Genomic DNA, 19,874 nt, shown 5'->3' with positions numbered 1-19,874 from the left:
TATATTGATACCACATGGGGGTTAAGTGCAAAATAGTGAAACCAGATAGGGGTCAAGTGCTATTTACCCTATATAATATATTAAACAACTTTGTACAATCTTACAAATAGTCACATGAACTAACTGCAAAACAATATTTACAAACAAAATGTGTACCTATATAATCAAGCAAAAATCTTACAATCGTCTTCTGTTCGTCCCCAATTATCATCTTCAATATGGGCTGTCGTATGATATTGAATAACGACTAGCGCAGCCTCGGAAATAGCTTTTCCTTGTAATCGTGCGTGAATCATTCTAAGCATCTCTTCACTCCACGGAGTTTCGAATCGACTCCTCCACCTGGCAGATCCCGTGTACTTCTTCAAACACCTACTTACGACCATCTTCTCTAGGCACATTGCACTTTTGAGGATGTAAGACGCAAATTCGATTTCGTTTTCTGTCCCGACAAATCCACTAATTTCCATTTTCTTCAACTCGGAGTGGATTATTACTACCTCTTGTTTCTTCACCTCTGGTCCAATAATATCCACAAAATTTGTCTACAACCAAAAAACCAAAGGAAATCCATCTTTTAATTATTTCCGAGAAACGGCAACAAAAAAATATTTAAAAGTAATAATAAAGAAAATCAAAGAAATTGTCTTAAAAAGACTTACATTCAAGTGAAATTCCTGTAGGAGGGGACAACTGTGCAAAAACGAAGTCAGCAAAAGAAGATCAAATTGTGATCCCGAGTAAAGGCTGAGATCTAATCGCCTAAGGTCGTTGAACATGTTAATCCCCATAGATTTAACGCTTCCCTAATAATCAAGAAACTCAAATTCAAGAAAAATCATATAGCAAGAAATTGCACAATAGAGAAATCGACAAATAGAAAAACAAACGACCCTTCCAATACCTGAAAATGATCGCCTCTAGAAACAAAAGTCAATGATTTCAGACGAGGCAAATTTTTTGCAAGTCGCGAACAAGCGTAAGGCACGCTATTTTCCTTAAATGTATAAAGAGATATACTCTGCAGCTGAGGAACGTGCTCGAATATAAAGTCAACCATTTCACGACCAGAAAACTCGAATAAGACGAGATTACTAGCATCAAACTCTATCCTATTTACACCTTTACAATCATTTATACAGAGAGACTTCAATTGGAGATTCGGACCCTTGAAGCATAAATTTGAAGGACATTTGCAATTCCCTATTCGTAAAGATCGGAGCACCAAACAATTGGACAAAATCGACTCAATAGTACCATCCTTAATTTTAACGTGCGAAAGCCAAATAATTTGGAGGGAGCTGTATTGGGTTTTCGAGATTGGAACCAACGTGCACAAGCTCAATTTCAAATATTGCAAGGAGGTTATTTGAGAAAGATGGTAAACCGAGAGTTCAACAACACTCTCTCGCAAATAACAACCACAGCTTAGAGCGAGTTTTTCGACCCGCAAACTTCCTAAAGTACAAAAGAACTCCTTCAATTGATCAGGGGTTACTTTATAAAAACAACACGATAAACGGAAATAACGGATCGTAGAACCGAAACGAAGCCTCAAAAATCTAATAGCTGAAACAATGACTAAGTTAGTGTCGTGAAATTTATCTTCGTCAAAATACACTGTAAATTTAGGAGGCCTGTGACGATCATAACGACTTCCTAAAAGGTCATGACACTCCAATTTAACGGTGGACACGTATCTGTAAAGGTTCCGCCACCTGTTCGACAAAATGCTCGTCCTGATACCACATTTTACGGGCAAATGTGAGATAATCGAAACCAAGATATCGTCTGGGAGTTTGCTAATGACGTCCTTCTTACCTGCTGCGCCGAAATAAATTTAATAAATATTTGTATTACCAATTCAAAGATACATTGAGAAGATGGTTTCTTCTTGAAACTTCCATGGCGAAGATACCCTTTTGAATATAGAAAGAAAGCAGCAATTGCTGCAGCAGATAGAGTTAGCAGTGACAAAGCTACTTTTTTAGAACAAATCATCGGTTCCTGCTCGAAGAACAACAAACAACTGCGCAAATAGGATCAGAAAACTAATAATTCACAAATAAAATGAAAAGGAGAAATTACCGAACCTGATCGGACAAACAACCCTAATTCTATATATATATTTTTTTTTTTTAATTTTGGTTTTAGGGAAAGAACCCTAATTCGATTTTCTTAAAACAGAAATTTGTGGATTTCTTACATTATGCAATTTCTAAAACATAAGGGGCTTATATGTAGTTAACTCTTACCTCAGGGAGGTAGTTGTAATTTACCCTTTTACATAACACTGTTGACCAAGCGGTTAGATTCTGGGCCATTTTGAATTTCTTCGAAAGCAAGTTGGTTCATTGTAGTAGAACGGCCCGAACGCATCATCGGGCCCATTTAAGGCTCTATATTTGCACATCATCGGGCCCATTTGCACATTTATATTATTATTTTATTTCTAACATTTTCTATTTTTTTTAATGCATACTGTAACTATTTTATTCTTGGGGTAACTAATTTTCTGCATAACAGAATTTATAATTAATAATAATACTCAAATATATATTCACACACACTGTACGTACGTACGACCCAACCCTCAATTTATTGGGGATGAAAGTTAGGAAACAAATAGAGGTTTGAAATATTATTTCAATATTTTGAGTTTTCAATCTATCGAATTTATATCTCTTCCAGAATTTTACTTTTCTCGATGTGCTTTACCTAGTCGACTTTGTACATCATTTTATATTTAGAATAGATGCGCGTAAAGTCTAGAGTGTTTCTAAAACACTGTCTAAAGTGTTTCTAGAACAATTGCGACTTTTTATTTTAAATATCTAGATATATTTTTTTTTTAATTATTATTTATGATCACCGTACGATCAGATCAATGAAATAGGAATAATTTTAGTATAAATAACTAGCCCTATGATTAGAACTACTTATTAAAACTCGAAATGCGTTTCTCAAATGAGAACTAGTATTACAAAAAAATAAAAAAATTGAAGTTTTCAGATTGTATGTCTCTAAATATGTAATCGCGATACAAAATTTGTGGATAATTCGAATCAAATGAAAGGTTTCTTGGGCTAGCGTTATAATGCCCGCAGTCAAAGATAAGAAGAAAGAAGAGGAAGGCAAAACGAAAGATAAAATTGATGATTATTTTCTTAGTATTTTGGGGTTTTTTAATTATTTGTATGTTATTTACACAATATTATTTGATCATCTTCAACAATTTAATGTATGCTATTTTCAATTATGTTTGTTAAATTATGATTACTATTTTCGGCTATTTTGGCTGATGTCCATTGTAAAATAAGATGTAACAGAAAAATTGATATGGATATTTCGAATCTCAATAACTAGGTATTTTTTTGTTTCGAGTTTTTTGCCTTTATTCCAAATTATGGTGTGCAGTTTTTCTCCGTCTTCGACTAACTTATTATTGTTTTTTTTCTTCCAAATTCGGATGTGCATTTTTTCTTCTTCTTCGACCAACTTAATTTTGTAAATGTATGATGTTATAACTTCTTGATGAATTGGTGCGTAGGGGTACGTGAAAAATGTTTAAGTCGTTATTTTTTATGACGAATGTGAGAGAGTAAGTTGAAATAAGTTTTGTGTATACAATTAATGAATATAATCATTTTATTTAAAATTTTGTTTTACCAAGTTTTCTCATCCATTTTCGCTTATGGAAATGGAAACTTGGAGGTAGTCTCCATCAATCAAGGAATAAAACAAAATGTAAAAAGAGATAATATCAATGTGTAGAAGTTAAAACAACAACTCCTCTAATTAAATAATTTCAAAATTAAATAAATAAATTTAATTTTATTGTGCTTAATTATATACACAATGTATTTAGTCTATCAATCCAGCTAAAAAAAATGCTCTTTGACAAAAAAATATTTGTCAATGATCTTATTTTGCTTTCTTTGGAGAACTTTTGGCTATTGATTCAACAATGCCCTCCACTTGATCTTCAGCTTCCTGAACCTGCATGCATAAATAATTACATATTATTAGTATATTATTATTAATATTATTATTAATATTATTATTAACTAATTTTGCATAAATTACTTTGCAAAAACTAATGCAAAATTTCAGTTCTCTTGAATTAAAGTAACAAAGAACATTTGAATAAAAAGGGCTAAATAGTTGATGGTTTTCACAAAATTAATCCATAATTAACCTAATTGTTTATGACTAATATTAAATTATTATATGAAATCTTGAGAAAATAATGGCATTGGTCAGAGCTGTACATTATTGATTATTTTTTTTAATTTTTTAAATAACAAGAAGCACATGATCCACTTGCTAATACCTAGGCCGGCTGCTCACGCCATTAATTATTTTCAAATTACTTTTATTTAATTACAAGAAAACCAGCAGCCGTGACACGTCATTTTATTATAATTTTTTCAAAATTTATTCACATTTATTAGTTTTCTTAACATGTATGAACTAGTCTAAAACGACAGTTAAAATGAGAAGGAGGAAGTAGTAATTTACCTTGTCGATGAGATTATCGAGACAATCGGCGGTCTTAGCTGTCTTCTCGGCCGTGTGTTCGACGAGCTCCACGAGATCTCTGAGCTTCCCTTGTGGAAGATCGTCGGCGATGTCCTCGGCGATCTTGTCGACTTCCTCCGCCACTTTCTCCACCGCCTCCACTATGTGCTCCACCGTTTCCACCGCCGTCTCAATTCTATCTGCACTCCCACACCATTATGAATTAATTTCATGCAAACACTAACATTATTACGTTGACCACGAAAAAAAAGTCAACAAAACACTTACTTTTGAGCACCCATAGTGGGCCCCACTTGTTTGTGAAAAATGGCAAGATAAGTGATACAACTAATCCAAGAACCCAGCTCCTGTTTCAAAAAAGAAAAAAAGAACATAATTAATTAGTTAATTAGCAATATATATGTATATATAATTATTATTAATTATTTTGATAAATAATTATAAAATTAGGGTTTTCTTACATGGGCTTGGATGGTGGTCCAGAAGGCAATGGTGCTCCTGGTAAACTACTTGCATACACAACAAATGAGTTCCTGCAAAATAAAATAAAATAAAACATAATTATTTCCATTTTTACACCTTTTTTCACCCATTGTTTACACACACTAACTAGTTAAATTCATGAGCATATATATTATATTTATATATATGTATATACCTTTCAGTTTTGTGATTATCACAATATTGAACGACTCTAGTTTGCTTGCGCAAGAAACCGATTTCACTTGCGAAAGCCAGCTTCGAAATGGGATTCCACGACAACTTAGAATGAGACGATCTCGAACTAGGGTTCGCGAAAAAGCCGGCCGATTTGTGACCTACGATCATCATAGAACTTGCCATCGATGTATGTAAATATATAAAACTTGTGTAAGTAATTAACCAAATATTATCTGAAACTATGCTTCAAAAACCTCTTGATCGTTACTGTATATTAGAAAATATTTTCTTGTGGATATGTTTATGACTTTAGAGAAGTACTTTGCTCTTTATTTATAGCAATTAATATTGGAAGGATTGTATTTTTTTTTTAATATTTTTAAATAAGAAAGGATGAGTAGTAGTTGGTAGGGTTGTTTCTTCTATTGTCATTTGTCAACGAGTGACCGTTGAAATATTGAATGTTAGGCTGTTTTTGAGGTTGTAAGAAATTGAAAATTATAAGCATAGGTTAATTAGTTAATTAATTAAACGAGATATGCGTTAATTAATTAAATAAAGCACATGGGGGTTGAAACAGTCAATTTTGCCAACCTGGTCCACATGGTCTTTGTACAAGCTACCCCCATAATTTAATGACATTTATTTATTTTATTTTTATTTCGTTTTCTTGTTTTTGCAGTGCAAGGAAAGAAAAATCAGACGCGTGGTTCTCACTCGCTTTGTTTGGTGGGTTCTATTTAATTTCTTGGATGTATCCTGGAAATTATTGAAGGCAAAATCATCATTTTTAATGTGTTGAATTAATGTACATTCAATCATGCGTATGTACATATGATTTATAGTTGCTGAAATTTATCGAATATTACAAAGAAAAACATGTCATATACAATTGTCGAATTCATGATCAACAACGACGAACCGTAGAAGATGCTCTACAATTATCACTTTGATATGCTTAATTGGGCCAATCCAATGGACCTACAATTTCCTTATATACTGGGCCACGAGCCCAATATCGAAGACCATTATCACCGATGCCCAATCACCTTCAAGTAAGGTTTGAGCCCGACAATCTCAACTAAGCTATAAATAAATGTTTGAACTCATTCCTTAAGGTACGTCCTATTAACTGTGCAATACTATTAACTGTATTCTCTGGACTATTTCCACTATCAGCACGTCTCCGCCTAGTTCACGTGTGCTCATTTCGCAGGGACCTTAGGATCATCAAGTTGTCAAGCTACTGATCAGCTTTGCTCTCCCTACTCGTTTTATACACTACCCTAGGTGATCTAAGTAATTAGCATCATCACACTTCTTTACGATGCTTGTAAGATTCAAGCTATTAATACAATTAGGATTAACAAAATTCTATTAATATAGCGAAATATTAAAAGATCGCACTAATAATTTAATACGTTTTTACCGAGTTGGGACTGTAAAAAAATTACTATTTAAGCAATGTTATTAATTTATCGATGGTCTACTGTAATAGACTATAAAATGAAAACTAAACTATTTATTATTTGCTCAACAAATGATAAAAAGATAATTGGGCTTAGTTTATTAATTTTAGTTGGGCTTCCTCTATTAGCCAGCCTAATCATTTCTGCAGTGTGAGCCCAATACAAAAACGACGTCGTAACAAGTTTCATCTATTCCCAGTCTTTCTGTTCATCTTCTCCAAAGCTGCAATCTTGAACGCCATAGCCACCTTTTCTCCCAAATCTCTGCCGCCTACGTCGCCATTGCCGCCACCGGAAACTGCCGTGGCTCATGACAGTACTCTCTCTCTCTCTCTCTCTCTCTCTCTCTCTCTCTCTCTCTCTCTCTCTCTCTCTCTCTCTCTCTCTCTCTCTCTCTCTCTCTCTCTCTCTCTCTCTCTCTCTCTCTCTCTCTTGTTAAAACAACTCAATTTGCTATGTTTTTTAATACTTGGATTGGCATTTTGTAACAAATTCAATGGAGGTGACTATGCATCATACTAATTATATTTTGCTTTACAGTCAATCTGAATGATTGTTTCTTCTTCTAACTCATACGTTTCGATTTAACTAAAAAAATGATTATAGATCATAATAATCAAGAACCGGAATCTAGACGAAGTGGTTCTTTCGGTCGGTTGAATAACGTAGTTCCTATTCAAGGGGACGATCTATTGCAACCTTCTACGATTATTTCTTTCGATAGAGTTATTGAATCCCGAAGGAAAGAAGATTGTGAGTTGTACTTTATAGGTAATATTACAAGTTAAAATATTCAAAGCTCACGATCAAGATTATTGTGGTCAAATGTATATATAATTGTTTATTTTCCGTCTCCTAGCAGGCTTCGTTTTTGTTGCCTTTTCTATCATTTTCGGGATTGTAACTGCAAAGGGGTTTAAAGGGCTTCTCATAAGATTGAATTTAAAACTAAATGCTGCTGGTGCTCGTCTCTTTATTGTCATGTTGATGCTTGTAATAATGCTAGGGGGTATTTTTGGAAGTCTTGAGGTGAAAGAATGTAGAAACGGTGGTGCTAAACCTCAGTCGTTTTTAGCTTGTCTAGTTGGATCTCTTGGTGTCTGGATTAGGTTTTTTCAGCGCGTTTTAACGGACGTGGTTTAGGCAAAAATGGGGCAGTAAAATGGATGCGGTTTGGGACTCTTGCTGCAAATGTTCTTGCATCTTGTGTAATGGCTGCACTCGCCACACTCAAGAAAGCGGTAATAATTACGGAAAATATTATTAATCCTTCCAAAATAACATGGTTTTATTTTATACTACATAAATCACACCAAGTCCCCTTTCCATTTTCTTTTTGCAGGTTAGAACGACGAATTTGGGCTACTCGGGTGTTTAAGTACCGTCTCTACTTTCGTCGCTGAGTTACATGCGATATACGAGAGCAAGCATCCATGGAGGGCTTGTGCTTATGCAGCAACCACGTTTTCTATCTCGTTTATTTTGGGAACGCTTATAGTGCCCGTTTGGGTAAAGGGACTATGACTAGAAATCGACAACGTGGGATTCGGTAATTTGCTTCTCTTCTGAGTTGCGCTGAAATGATATACGATTCGAAAAATAGAATCTTGACAAAGTCCCAAGATTGTTCCGGACGTTGATAAATACATCTTGGAGAAAACGACATTGCCGTTGGGGTCATTAAAAAGAGTAAGTTGATCTTTCGTTTTGTTCATACAATAGTAATTAATTCTTTGTTTTTTTTTTTTGATTTATTTAGAGCATAAAAGTAGATGCTAAATTATTAATCAGTAGCAGATGATCAAAGAGTAGGCTATTGAAATTCTTGATTCATTCACAGGGAATAGACACAATTTCAAGCTCTGATTGTGGCTCCAAAAAAGAACTGTCAAAAACATCCTCGTACATTTTTATCATAAATTCTATGTACTTGCACCAAAAGGCGAAATCCCTCGCCCCCAGGGCCCCCATCCCTTAGCCCGACAAATAAATTCTATGTTGATGATGTTGTATTGTTTTTGTGCTAAAATATCAATTGAAATTGATGAAAAATTGTTTTATTAATTTCTTTTTTCTGTTTTTTTTTTTTTTGTGTGTGTGTGTGTGCATAAATACATATATACACGTGGAATAATATTATATATGAAATTGTCTCTAAAAAGTAAAAAGAAAGAAAAAAAGAATATATATACAAAAAGGGTATTTAATTATTTATTAATAATTAGTCAACTCTCTCTCTCTCTCTCTCTCTCTCTCTCTCTCTCTCTCTCTCTCTCTCTCTCTCTCTCTCTCTCTCTCTCTCTCTCTCTCAATCATCAATAAATGATGAAATAAAAAACGTCAAAGTCTAAGCCATGGCACATAAATGGCTGCCACCCATTTCAAGGTGAATCATAAATTAATAACAGCCCACCGTTTTGCATAATACGGTGCCGTATATCACATTTCTATGCACATACGATCAGGTATTATTCTCTACAATATTACCCCTCTGCTTTTCATTCTCCATTCAAATTCCTAAACTGGGTTTTATCACTCCTTCACGGTACTCTTTCTCTCTCTCTCTCTCTCTCTCTCTCTCTCTCTCTCTCTCTCTCTCTCTCTTGTTTCATAATTAATGTCTTAAAGTACTTAAAAAGGGGGGTATTTTAAAAAAGAAGGCTTTTTTATGTGAGTTTTTGGGACCCTTTAAAAGTTTCCATCTAGTATTTTTTTATTACTTAATACGAGCACATAAAAATCTTTGATGCCTCATGTTACTCACTGTTTGATTGGTTGTGTTGTGCTTTCTTCGATGTACTTTATGTAATAATTGAAATCAAGAATGGTGCTTTTGTGGTTCTTGTTTCTCTCTCTCTCTCTCTCTCTCTCTCTCTCTCTTCTTTCTTGCCTTTTGAAAAGTCTATCACGGGACTCTCATCTATGGGGGGTGGGGTCCACATTTCCATGGTTATATGGTCAACAAAGTTATTGTGCCAAGAAATAACAGCTCAATTTGTTTATGTTTGTCTCTGGCTAATGTGGTGGATTAGTAAATTTAAATTCTTTAAATAAATAAATATATATATATATATATATATATATATATATATATATATATATATATATATATATATATATATATATATATATATATATATATATATTGGCATCTTCCAATAAATTGAGCTGCTACATTCAATAATGGAGTTGGTAAATTATAGAGCTTAATTGAAATGAAATGGTTTTTTTCTTTTTTTCTAGCTTATAGGTTTCAACTAAATTAAGAAAAAAAAAAAGGGATTGTTATGGATCATCAAAATCAAGAATTAGAATCTAAATCAAGAAGCAGTTCTTTCCGTCGATTGAGTGGGGTCGGTTCTTCGAGAAGGCACTCTTTCGGTTTATTAACGGCGCAAAATGATGATAATGATGATGATGTCATCGAAACCGAAAGTGTTTCCGAAGCAGGGGATATTGGAGACAGAGCACTTAACAGTAGCAGGGCTAGTATAAGCGGCAGGAGTCACTTCTCGTTGGATAATGTAGTTCCTATTCGAGGCGACGATTCTTTTCATGCAGTTATTGAATCTCAAGCGGAAAAAAATGTGAGTTTGTTCGTTGCCCTTTCATGCATGTTCGTTTTTCTTTATTTTTTATTTATTGTGATTTTTTTTTTTTTTTTTGCAGGACGAGAAAGAAGTGCCTTGGCTGTTGGAATACGTTACTTGTTTGCTTTCGCTTGCTGTGTTTGGAATTCTAGGGGTAAGCTTCCGAACATTTTGATGCTATATATAAATGCAACATTTATTTTATAGTTAACCGCTCGTTGCAAAAATCTGGTGTCGTAATATAATAATTATATGTTGGAAAAACGATTAAGGTAACTCTTTTTTCCTTCGTATTGCTGATTCGACAGTCATAGTTACAGCCGAAAACGGGACTGGCTGAAAATTTTGAGAATTTTCCTATGAGATGCCTATTTTATGTTATGTTTTATATGATCACTTCGGTAAAAATCTTTTTTTTTTCGTTTTTTATTCGTATGATATATTGACCAGGTTTTAGCTAGATATTGCCTTCAAAAACTCTTTGGACCCGGTGTAATTGGTGCAACAAGTGACCAGAACTACATGTACCTCGATCTTCCTTCGAATATGGTTCCTCTCTCTCTCTCTCTCTCTCTCTCTCTCTCTCTCTCTCTCTCTCAGTATGTGTGTGTGTGTGTGTGTGTATCTTACTGATAGTTATTTATACGGGATGATAAAATCGACTCTTTCAGGTCGGTTCATTTTTAATGGGCTGGTTAGGCGTTGTATTCAAAGGCGACATTTCGAAAGTTTCCAATCAATTAGCCATCGGCCTAACGACGGGTTTCCTTGGAAGCCTAACAACTTTCAGCGGTTGGAATCAAAAGATGCTCGACCTAAGTGCCGAAGGCGAATGGGCCTTTGCTGTACTCGGTATCTTTATCGGTAATATTTGCATGTTAAAAATATTCACACCTCGCGATCAAAGATATATTATTGTCGTCAATGCATATATATATATATAATATAATTGTTTATTTTCCGTCTCTTAACAGGCTTCTTTTTAGTTGCCTTTTCAATCATTTTCGGGATCGAAACTGCCAAGGGGTTCAAAGGGCTTCTCGTAAGATCAAATACGAGAATAAATTCTCCTCCTGCTTGTGTTTCAGACAAGTCCCGCTATCTCGTTTGCTGTATGTTGATGCTTGTAATAACGCTAGGCTTACTGTGGGGTATTTTCGGAAGTTTTGAGGTGAAAGAATTTAGAAACGGTGGCGCTAAACCCCAGTTGTTTTTAGCTTGTCTAGTCGGACCTTTTGGCGTTTGGATTAGGTTTTTTTTAGCCCGTTTTAACGGACGTGGATTAGGCAAAAACGGGGCATTAAAATGGATGCCGTTCGGGACTCTTGCTGCTAATGTTCTTGCAGCTTGTGTAATGGCTGCACTCGCCACACTCAAGAAAGCGGTAATAATTGCGGAAAATGTTATTAATCCCTCCAAAATAACATGGTTTTATTTTACTACATAAATCACACCGAGCCCTTTTCCGTTTTCATTTTGCAGATTAGAACGACGAATTGTGAAACTGTGGCGTCGGGGGTACAATTTGGGCTACTCGGGTGTTTAAGTACGGTTTCTACTTTCATCGCTGAGTTTAATGCAATGAGAGAAAGCAAGAATACATGGAGGGGTTATGCTTATGCAGCAACTACGTTTTTTATCTCGTTTATTTTGGGGACGCTTATATACTCGGTGCCCGTTTGGGCTAGGGGCTATGACTAGAAATTGATGAGGAGGTGGGATTTCGAAATTTGCTTATTTACGACTTATATACATACATACATACATACATACATACATACATACATGCAATGGAAGATTCAATTGTTGTAACATATGTATTGTTATTATGTTGTAAGGAAATGAAATGTGAATTGCAATGGAAGAAATTGATTGAAGACCATGAGTTTGTTGTTCTAGTTGCAAATGAAACAGTGTAGGGGTTCTGATGAAATCGGAATGAATTTTTTTTATTTTTTTTAGCCATTTTACTTTTTCACCCCTGTAGTCTGGCTTACATCAAACATGAGCCTAGATGCAATAAATCTGGCCTAAAGAGTTATGACTATGCCTCAAATGCCTGCCTACAAACACCACACTTGCTTCAACAATAAATCCTAACCTAACAAAATCTTATAACTAACTAGTAAGGTGGGACCCACTTTTATTCAAGGCCATGCAAAGACATCACCACGTGTCACGTGCTACGAGTTGTTGATAAGAGAATATCCGGGTAAATTACAATCACCGCTTAGGTGTATGGTCAAATTACGAAAACCTTACTCTTGTTTGAGTAATAACAACCACCCCTCAACTATAGATCTTCTTACACGTTCACTCTTGCGGTTTCAAATTTAGTGGAAACTTCGAGATTTATATGGAATATTATCATTTTTGTACCCGTTTTATCCCATTCGAACTCTACATTTTGAAGCGAGATGATCATAATATGTGTTTTTTGGCTTGTATATATCAGATTGTAGACCATCAGAAACTGTATTTTTACACAAAACGAGTACAAACCAGAGCACATTCCACGGAATCTAGATGATTATGTTGAATTTGACACCATAAGGGTGGATGTGTAAGAAAAAAATCATAGTTGAGGAGGTAAATATAGTTATCCAAACGAGAGGATTTTTTCCGTAAATTGAACATACATCAAGAGTGGTTGTAATTTACCCGATAATATATATACATCTACCCAATTATAAATCATTTCACTTAATTCATTGCAATATCAATACATATTAATTAATCACCAAACTCTGATCAGCAACAATTAAAAAAAAAAAAAAAAAAAAGGAAAGAATGATTTATTAGCAAGAAGCTACTGCTGCTCACGATATTAATAACACATGTTCTTCCAATATTACAATTCAAATTATGAAAACATATTAAACCATTTAATAGTAGCATCACTGTGGAAGCTTGTTAAGCTTACAGTAAACATAGTCTTTATATTTCTTAGTCTTAAACTTGGCCGGGCTTTCTTCGGTCACAAGCTTCGTAATCGGCCCGATTTCAACCTCCGCCGGCGGCTCCAAAAACACCGGCCAAGACATCCTCGTACTCTCCTTATTCACCGTACTCCTATGAAACACAGCCTTGTACTTCCCATTGCTTAGTATCTGTCAATAATTTACAAAACAATTTAATAATTTAAAGACATCTAATTTAATATGGGGGCATGCATGCATGCAAGTACTACGTACCTCAATTTGGTCTCCAATGTGTATGATGAGAGCATTGGGGATGTACTTGACGTCATACCAACTGCCATCCCTGAAAACTTGGAGGCCTTGAACCTCGTTAGGTACGAGGATTGTGAGTGCTGACATGTCAGTGTGGGCCACCACACCTAGGGCTAGGTCGGGGCGGGGGCACGGCGGGTAGTAGTTTATCTTCATCAGATAAATAGTGTCTTCCCCGCCCATCGCCGCCTTCAATTCTTGACCTTCCAGCCCTAACCCTAGCGACAGCCACTTTGTCAGCTTGTCCGACACGTGGCGGAGCCTCTCCGCGTACTCTTCGTTCGCTTCTCTGCCGTATGCATGAGTGTACACATATATCAGGGGGAATTATCGCAAGTTAAAATCAAAGGGTATTTTTGTCATTTCATCTATAGAGACAGCAGAAACAGTCATAGATTCTCCGGGCATTTTTTTTAGAATTGTAAATTAAAACAAAGGGTATTTGTGTCATTTTACCCTAGAAACTTCAGGATATTATGATAATAATGGAGCCCTTTTTAAAAGTTAAAATCAAAGGGTATTTTTGTCATTTCTACTTAAAAATTGCAGGATAACTTTTTTTTTTTTTTGAACAAGCAAAATATAGTAATTAGAATAAATATAAATAAAGGGCTAATTAATTAAAAGAACAAAAAAAAAAAAGATAAAAACTGACCTGTAAGAAGGTGGATTCTTGGGCCAATAGTTGTAGTTGATAGCATTAGGTGGCAAAATCTTGTGGAACAAATGATCAACCCAGCCCTTTTTGCCTTCAATCTCTTTCTGAAGTGTGGTTCCATATCCTTCTATTCCAGATTCACTTGTCTTTGCAATCACCTCTTTCTCTTCTTTCGGCAGCTCGAAAAACTCTCTCCCCACTCGTTGCAGCTTCGATATCACTTCGTTCGGGATTCCATGGTTCACCACTTGGAATATCCCCCACTCCTGACTCGCTTCGTATATCGACCGTACGATCTTTTCAGTGTTGGATTCGTCGCTCAGATCGATGACCGGAACCTCGAGAATCACCCCGTGCACGGTGGATCCCGCCGGTTGCTCGTTTTCCGATCTGATGTATTCGGATGGAATCGTGTTTGCATGCTTGGATATGGATGCAATGGATTGCACTCTCACCACCTCCATTGTTTGTTTTTGAAATTGTTTCTTCTATGTGTGTTTTATTGTGTGTGTTTGTGTTCTTGGCGTTTGTGTTTGCCTTTATAGGATTAATTCATGTGGATGGTGATTCTTTATGTGGTAAATTTTTTTTATGTCATCTATTTTGTGGGAACAAAAATGTGTGGTGAGGTAGGTGCCACTCGAGGATTGGCATTTTACACGTCATATATATATATATATATATATATATATATATATATATATATATATATATATATAAATAAAATGACATTGTTTTTTTTTTTTTAGTAATGAAGGAATTCGCAGCCAACCATAGATGCATAGGGTAAATCTACAATCTGTAACAGTTCTCGTGTGAGTTACTACTTGGAACCGGTAACCAATGGCCGTAGTTGCACCTACTTTTGTACGGTCGTTAATTAGTTAACTTAAATTTGTCATTCTCTTTGCAGCTTCCCAGATTTCTGGGTACAAGCACAACATGTGAGCAATAAATTTTAACCTAACCAGAGTTGGGACAAGTTCATTCAATTGCAATATAGGTAAAATAATTTAATGAAACGAACATGGTGTTGGTCGTTGGATCACGAATCGTAGTTGGAGTTTCAAATTTCAATCCTAGCCGTCGAATAACTCAACAACGTCTCCTTAAAATAAACGAACAAGAAACTAGGGATTGTTCTTGTGATAGTACATTCATTCCCTTTTTACCATAATTAATGAATATGTTTTCTCCTTTTTCGTCGTTTAAAATCGGAAGTAATCAATGCAAAATAACATCAAACTATATGAACTCACAAGTGGTTCTTAGTCAATTTCACATTTGACTCTAGATACTAATGTTTGCCTGCCGATAGGGACTGTTGCAATCGATATACGTACGCCACACTTTGTCGTATGTTGGACCGATAATTTAACAAAATTGTCTTATAGCATACATATGTAACATATATTTCATCATATATACATACAACTGCAAATTGTTGAACTCTAGCTACATGCAAATAGGCAGGTGATTTACGACACGTATCTCGTTTTTATCTTGTCAAATATACAACTCAAGCACAACTCGCACCAAATTCAATTTGCAGATACACACGAGTTTCAAACGAAAGAAAATAGAATGCAATACAGAAACAGACATATTTCAATTACTCAGTTTAATACATGAAGCAGAACTTAGTACATGTCTTAAAAGATCAAACCTATTTTACAATCCACAAGGTTTTTTTCGTTTTTTTTTTTTTAATATATATATATATATAATAGAAATGCAGAATTGAGGCAGTTATGATGGATCGGTTATTTCGTCAACCACAACAAGAGCCGCATGCAGGAAGAGAACCTGAGAGTTACGAAGAAGAAGAATAAAAAAATTCCAAGTCATAAAGCCGAACAAGAATCGAATTTTCAAATGAAGACTACTTAGTACAAATTAGAAGAAATATTAACGAAAAAAACTTACTGTGATCGATTCCTCGAACATTATCCATTCCACGTGGTGGCCCACGTGGACCACCTCCGTATGGGCCACCACCACCAGGGCCGCCTGGCCCACCACCATCCCATTTCTTGCTGGCACCGGATCCTTTCCTGTAAGCTTCAGATTTCTCCATCTGCACAAGTTATGGGAAAAAAAAATATGAGCACACAATTCAAATGTTAACTGCAAAAGTTTAATTGAGAGAACTCGAGATTTTACCGAAAACATTGTTGCGAAAAAGACCCCAATGAAGTTTATAATGGCCCGGAAGAAATCTGTGATTGTTTTCACTCGCCATATTGTTCTCTTCGATTTGACAACCCCTGAAATAAATTCAAATGAGAGGACACAGTAAGTAAAATATGGGTAGTGTAGAAGGATACCACAATGCACCGTTCCAATCATATAACAAGCAAAGTGATAGCGTTTTAATGCATTTACTCAATTAATTTAGTTATATTTTATTTTATATTCATTTCAAATATTTCAGTTCTTTACATCATATTTCCCAAATCTTTAAGGAAGAGAGGCGTAATTCTTAGCTGTTGTATCAAACAAATGTAAACAGTAATATGTCTAAGATCTCGTTCTAGTAGACTATTATTTCTTCTTTTCTTCAAGGGTCGAGCAGAACATTTTTGTATTCTCAGATTACACATCTTTCAGTCGATGACAAAGAGACAACGAAATCATCAAACATATAAAATCCAGGAATCAGAGCAAAGATTCTGTCAAGTTAAGGGTAAAATGCACGAATCAACATCTAAAGACCTAAATATTCTGGCAAAAGTCGAACATTCGGGGAAGTGTATGGCACATGAATGCAGTATTGCAAGCATAGAAACCTTCGAGCTATAATTATATAAGATTGTTGCAAGCATACGATTCTCACGAATTAAACACAAGAACGAATGCTGAGGGTGCCTAAAAAGGAGCCACGGCTGTTTAAATTTTCATTTCTAAGTCTTCCCACCCCCAATCAATAAAAGGGGGAAATGCCCCCTTCAACTGAAACATATAATGCAATAATTTCTAAGTTTTCCCAACGAGAGACTTCTTTTTTTTTTTTTTTTTTTGTAATCGGAAATACACTCTCCTCCCTAATTCTACTTCTTTCGAGAATTAGCTAGATAGATGCTCAACAGATAATTTCAGCAATTTGCTTAATAGCATTTCTATAGTATTCAACAATATAAAAAATCTTATCCAGATTTACAAATTTCATAATTTAAAAATTAGCAACAATGTGTCTTTGGCAAAAAAAAGTAACAATATTTCAATTATTTCATAGACATGATCCCACCCCCATTTCCAAACAAATAAACACGCAGCATCGAAGGAAGGAATATTTCAATTATTTACAGAAAATAACAAATTGCCCAGGAAGATGCATAGATATATATGATCAATACATATATTCCAAACGCGAGATTCACAATCGACAAATCAATATTTTGCAAAATTAGGGATCAAACTTGCGAGAAAATTGAAACCCAATTCATCAAATTAACGGCAAATTCATAACCCACTGATTGATCATTGAAAGGGATACGATACCTCTCTCGACGTAAGCCATGGGAAGCAACGACGACTCTTCTCCAGCGTCTTCCTTGATTTACTCGCGCTACAGAGAAAAACGCACAATAAATAGAGCAAACGGGTTTTAATTCCCTACGGCGACCCCCACTGAAGATTCGGCTAAATTTATGACGTGTCGAAATATGAGTGGACGCATTGAGAGGAAGACCGTTGTTGGGGTGCGCAAAGTTTTTCCCCTTTGTGATTCACGTAATTCGACCCAATCAGCATCCGCCACGTAGACACATCCCCCACTACAAAGTTTACAATTAGTAATCACCGCTCCTACCCATTTACAAGTCATTCATACCCGCCCCATCTAAAAAGATCCACATTCCAACCCACCCGAATAATATCCATAATATATATATAAGTTTTTTTTAAATAAATTAAATTATTGTTTGAATATAATATACATTACATCACAAATTTGAAGTTTTAACAATCTTTCTAAAACTCAAAGCCCATTTCTCCATATCCTCCACCACTTCCCACATTTTGCTCTCTCTTTCCCAGTCCCATGTAAGCTTCATTGGACTTTCATACCCCTAGAAACAAAATTACAAAAAAAAAAAAAAAATTAAAAGAAAAAAAGTGGAAAACAACATCCATTCATAGAAAGGATGGAATAAGAATTTTTTCTAGTTACCGGTTCGGAAGGAAGAAGCACTGGAAGCAACGTTTTTTCTGCATACTCCGGTCCATCGGACTTCAAGGCGAACGGTTTTCTGACGGCAGAAAGTGCGCTCTCGATATCAAGAAAGTGGCCGACAACCATCCTTTTCAAAACTCTAGCTTGAAAGTTCTTTCCTCTGAGAATTGGGAACTCGATAAGCTTCTTAATCTTGATTAGCTTATGGAGTTTATATGTAATAAACACGCTAAGTTACGAGTAGCGAAAAAAGGTAACGGGGCACAGCTAGAAATAAGAAACACGAACCTGCTATAATCTCGGAACGGTGAACGGGCTTCTGGGGCTGGTATGATTCCTATAAGTAGTGCACACTCACCCAAAGTGAGAAGCGATGGGTGTTTTCCCAAGTATAAATTTGATGCTGATTTGATTCCATAGATCCCGTGCCCCCAGTATATCTGAAAAATTTCCGTAAATTTAGTTGTGTTTGGTTCAAGATTAAAAACAGAACTCGATGCTCAAGAATTTGTAATAGGAGACGATTAATTACAATTGTAACGCAAACAATGTACATAAGTGAATGTCGGGGTAGGATCTTGAATTTGGAGGTGATTGAATATGAATTTGCAGAAACTGATTTCAACGTGAATCGACAAATTATGAAGCTATCAACTTGAAACTAAAAAAAAAATTAAAAATCGTAACACGAGATAAGAGTTGTGCTTTGACCTTACACAAGTACGCACTCAAGATTTTTGGTTTTGAGATTTTCCTCTCGAGTGCAACTGCCAGCGCCATCTCGATAAATTTCCTAGAAAGCGTGCGCTCGTTCTTCAGAAATGTATTTTTCACAAGCTGCCAGTAAATTCAGAAGCATTCAAAGTCTGAGTACAAATTTAACATCAAAATATTTCAGAATCAACATAAACAATTAACCATGCATTAAAAATTGTTCAGTCAGGAAAAACAACAAACAGGTGGCGTGCGTGAATACAAGCACAAATACCGATCATCACTAGCTAGCTTCGAAATTTACACCTGCTGGGTTATGGTACTGCCACCACCACGAGCGGAAAGAGACAAAATGGCGCGAGCCACGCCGATCGCGTCGACGCCAGAATGGCTAAAGAAGCGGCGGTCTTCGTAAGCAACAACGCCTTGGAACAAATACTCGGGGGCTTCTACCAGCTCGGCTTCGGCTTGGGAAGCGAAGCCGATCAGACGGCGCCAACGGCGAGGAAAATCCGGCAGGAGGAGGTCGGAAGCAAGCCGGAGAATCAGAAGCGTGAGGGAAAATACGGCGATAACTGTAAATTGGGTGAATGTAGAGCCGAGCGTGTGTTGAGAGCCGCCGTGAAAGTTGTTGTTGTTGTTGTTCAGGGTGTAGCGGAGTTGGAAGAGGGGTGATTTCTGTTTGAAATTTATGTGGTGTCTTTGAGTTGTTGACGTAAGAGAAAATGAGCGAGTGTTTACGAGAGTGGCGGCGGCGGGAGACGGCGGCGCTGCGGCGGTGGAGAAACCCATGTATTTTTGCATGGCCACGGTGTTCATCAATTGGGCTTTATT

The 19,874-nt window shown here is 35.9% G+C and overlaps 6 protein-coding genes and 1 long non-coding RNA gene across 12 annotated transcripts; 2 read left to right on the top strand and 5 right to left on the bottom strand.

Moving 5' to 3' along the window:
* Positions 1–36: 36 nt before the first annotated feature.
* LOC105974500 (FBD-associated F-box protein At5g60610) lies at positions 37–2,166 on the bottom strand. 3 transcript variants are annotated; one of them, XM_088815865.1, is made up of 4 exons: positions 2,094–2,166; positions 905–1,821; positions 663–806; positions 37–545 (listed from the first exon to the last, which is right to left on the bottom strand). In XM_088815865.1, the coding sequence occupies exons 2-4, from the start codon at positions 1,058–1,060 to the stop codon at positions 165–167; spliced, it is 681 nt and encodes a 226-aa protein (XP_088671991.1). In that variant the 5' UTR covers positions 1,061–1,821; positions 2,094–2,166; the 3' UTR covers positions 37–164. The 3 variants fall into 3 exon arrangements, with proteins under 3 accessions (XP_088671991.1, XP_012855067.2, XP_012855068.2); XM_012999613.2 differs by having other exon boundaries at positions 905–1,824; positions 1,875–2,152; XM_012999614.2 differs by having other exon boundaries at positions 1,875–2,152.
* A 1,597-nt stretch (positions 2,167–3,763) lies between these two features.
* Positions 3,764–5,537, bottom strand: LOC105974229 (uncharacterized). Its single transcript, XM_012999296.2, has 5 exons — positions 5,201–5,537; positions 5,004–5,075; positions 4,810–4,889; positions 4,522–4,721; positions 3,764–3,999 (listed from the first exon to the last, which is right to left on the bottom strand). Exons 1-5 carry the CDS (start codon positions 5,383–5,385, stop codon positions 3,925–3,927), a joined length of 612 nt encoding a protein of 203 aa, XP_012854750.2. The 5' UTR covers positions 5,386–5,537; the 3' UTR covers positions 3,764–3,924.
* Positions 5,538–6,879: 1,342 nt separating this feature from the next.
* On the top strand, positions 6,880–8,623 carry LOC105974258 (uncharacterized). 2 transcript variants are annotated; one of them, XR_016030425.1, is made up of 3 exons: positions 6,880–6,987; positions 7,278–7,912; positions 8,014–8,623. It is a non-coding gene; the product is annotated as an uncharacterized LOC105974258 (long non-coding RNA). The 2 variants fall into 2 exon arrangements; XR_016030426.1 differs by having other exon boundaries at positions 6,880–7,442; positions 7,534–7,912; positions 8,014–8,622.
* Positions 8,624–8,984: 361 nt separating this feature from the next.
* Positions 8,985–12,144, top strand: LOC105974487 (camphor resistance CrcB family protein). 3 transcript variants are annotated; one of them, XM_012999596.2, is made up of 7 exons: positions 8,985–9,216; positions 9,922–10,258; positions 10,341–10,415; positions 10,712–10,810; positions 10,933–11,125; positions 11,236–11,645; positions 11,744–12,144. In XM_012999596.2, the coding sequence occupies exons 2-7, from the start codon at positions 9,959–9,961 to the stop codon at positions 11,960–11,962; spliced, it is 1,296 nt and encodes a 431-aa protein (XP_012855050.2). In that variant the 5' UTR covers positions 8,985–9,216; positions 9,922–9,958; the 3' UTR covers positions 11,963–12,144. The 3 variants fall into 3 exon arrangements, with proteins under 3 accessions (XP_012855050.2, XP_088671989.1, XP_088671990.1); XM_088815863.1 differs by having other exon boundaries at positions 8,997–9,136; XM_088815864.1 differs by lacking the exon at positions 8,985–9,216 and adding an exon at positions 9,519–9,702.
* Positions 12,145–13,052: 908 nt separating this feature from the next.
* LOC105974437 (flavonol synthase/flavanone 3-hydroxylase) lies at positions 13,053–14,804 on the bottom strand. Its single transcript, XM_012999538.2, has 3 exons — positions 14,150–14,804; positions 13,456–13,783; positions 13,053–13,371 (listed from the first exon to the last, which is right to left on the bottom strand). Exons 1-3 carry the CDS (start codon positions 14,614–14,616, stop codon positions 13,159–13,161), a joined length of 1,008 nt encoding a protein of 335 aa, XP_012854992.2. The 5' UTR covers positions 14,617–14,804; the 3' UTR covers positions 13,053–13,158.
* A 911-nt stretch (positions 14,805–15,715) lies between these two features.
* Positions 15,716–17,804, bottom strand: LOC105974492 (glycine-rich protein). The gene is made up of 4 exons (XM_012999603.2): positions 17,654–17,804; positions 16,316–16,419; positions 16,079–16,229; positions 15,716–15,958 (listed from the first exon to the last, which is right to left on the bottom strand). Exons 1-4 carry the CDS (start codon positions 17,670–17,672, stop codon positions 15,924–15,926), a joined length of 309 nt encoding a protein of 102 aa, XP_012855057.1. The 5' UTR covers positions 17,673–17,804; the 3' UTR covers positions 15,716–15,923.
* A 244-nt stretch (positions 17,805–18,048) lies between these two features.
* On the bottom strand, positions 18,049–19,863 carry LOC105974248 (uncharacterized). The gene is made up of 5 exons (XM_012999317.2): positions 19,347–19,863; positions 19,038–19,163; positions 18,615–18,766; positions 18,324–18,486; positions 18,049–18,222 (listed from the first exon to the last, which is right to left on the bottom strand). Exons 1-5 carry the CDS (start codon positions 19,857–19,859, stop codon positions 18,097–18,099), a joined length of 1,080 nt encoding a protein of 359 aa, XP_012854771.2. The 5' UTR covers positions 19,860–19,863; the 3' UTR covers positions 18,049–18,096.
* Positions 19,864–19,874: the final 11 nt, after the last annotated feature.

This window comes from Erythranthe guttata, chromosome 3, assembly GCF_056151865.1.
Source record: "Erythranthe guttata isolate IM_541 chromosome 3, IM_541, whole genome shotgun sequence".
Lineage (NCBI taxonomy): Eukaryota > Viridiplantae > Streptophyta > Magnoliopsida > Lamiales > Phrymaceae > Erythranthe > Erythranthe guttata.
Note: the sequence above shows the minus strand (reverse complement) of the source record. Positions and strands in the feature narration are given on the sequence as shown.

What these genes read in the sequence shown, in the direction of transcription:
- LOC105974500 (XM_012999613.2), bottom strand. Translation starts at nt 2,001, where the DNA reads ATGATTTGTTCTAAAAAAGTAGCTTTGTCACTGCTAACTCTATCTGCT. An exon ending in CTAGAGGCGATCATTTTCAG is followed by an intron (nt 807 to 904) that starts GTATTGGAAGGG and finishes CTTGATTATTAG; the next exon opens with GGAAGCGTTAAATCTATGGG. An exon ending in TACAGGAATTTCACTTGAAT is followed by an intron (nt 546 to 662) that starts GTAAGTCTTTTT and finishes TTTTGGTTGTAG; the next exon opens with ACAAATTTTGTGGATATTAT.
- LOC105974229 (XM_012999296.2), bottom strand. Translation starts at nt 5,385, where the DNA reads ATGGCAAGTTCTATGATGATCGTAGGTCACAAATCGGCCGGCTTTTTC. An exon ending in GGACCACCATCCAAGCCCAT is followed by an intron (nt 4,890 to 5,003) that starts GTAAGAAAACCC and finishes TTTTTGAAACAG; the next exon opens with GAGCTGGGTTCTTGGATTAG. An exon ending in TCGATAATCTCATCGACAAG is followed by an intron (nt 4,000 to 4,521) that starts GTAAATTACTAC and finishes TTATGCATGCAG; the next exon opens with GTTCAGGAAGCTGAAGATCA.
- LOC105974487 (XM_012999596.2), top strand. Translation starts at nt 9,959, where the DNA reads ATGGATCATCAAAATCAAGAATTAGAATCTAAATCAAGAAGCAGTTCT. An exon ending in CTGTGTTTGGAATTCTAGGG is followed by an intron (nt 10,416 to 10,711) that starts GTAAGCTTCCGA and finishes TATATTGACCAG; the next exon opens with GTTTTAGCTAGATATTGCCT. An exon ending in TGTACTCGGTATCTTTATCG is followed by an intron (nt 11,126 to 11,235) that starts GTAATATTTGCA and finishes GTCTCTTAACAG; the next exon opens with GCTTCTTTTTAGTTGCCTTT.
- LOC105974437 (XM_012999538.2), bottom strand. Translation starts at nt 14,616, where the DNA reads ATGGAGGTGGTGAGAGTGCAATCCATTGCATCCATATCCAAGCATGCA. An exon ending in AAGAATCCACCTTCTTACAG is followed by an intron (nt 13,784 to 14,149) that starts GTCAGTTTTTAT and finishes TGCATACGGCAG; the next exon opens with AGAAGCGAACGAAGAGTACG. An exon ending in ACATTGGAGACCAAATTGAG is followed by an intron (nt 13,372 to 13,455) that starts GTACGTAGTACT and finishes AATTATTGACAG; the next exon opens with ATACTAAGCAATGGGAAGTA.
- LOC105974492 (XM_012999603.2), bottom strand. An exon ending in TTTTCGCAACAATGTTTTCG is followed by an intron (nt 16,230 to 16,315) that starts GTAAAATCTCGA and finishes TAACTTGTGCAG; the next exon opens with ATGGAGAAATCTGAAGCTTA. An exon ending in TGTTCGAGGAATCGATCACA is followed by an intron (nt 15,959 to 16,078) that starts GTAAGTTTTTTT and finishes CGTAACTCTCAG; the next exon opens with GTTCTCTTCCTGCATGCGGC.
- LOC105974248 (XM_012999317.2), bottom strand. Translation starts at nt 19,859, where the DNA reads ATGAACACCGTGGCCATGCAAAAATACATGGGTTTCTCCACCGCCGCA. An exon ending in GCAGTACCATAACCCAGCAG is followed by an intron (nt 19,164 to 19,346) that starts GTGTAAATTTCG and finishes ATTTACTGGCAG; the next exon opens with CTTGTGAAAAATACATTTCT. An exon ending in CCGTTCCGAGATTATAGCAG is followed by an intron (nt 18,487 to 18,614) that starts GTTCGTGTTTCT and finishes CCCAATTCTCAG; the next exon opens with AGGAAAGAACTTTCAAGCTA.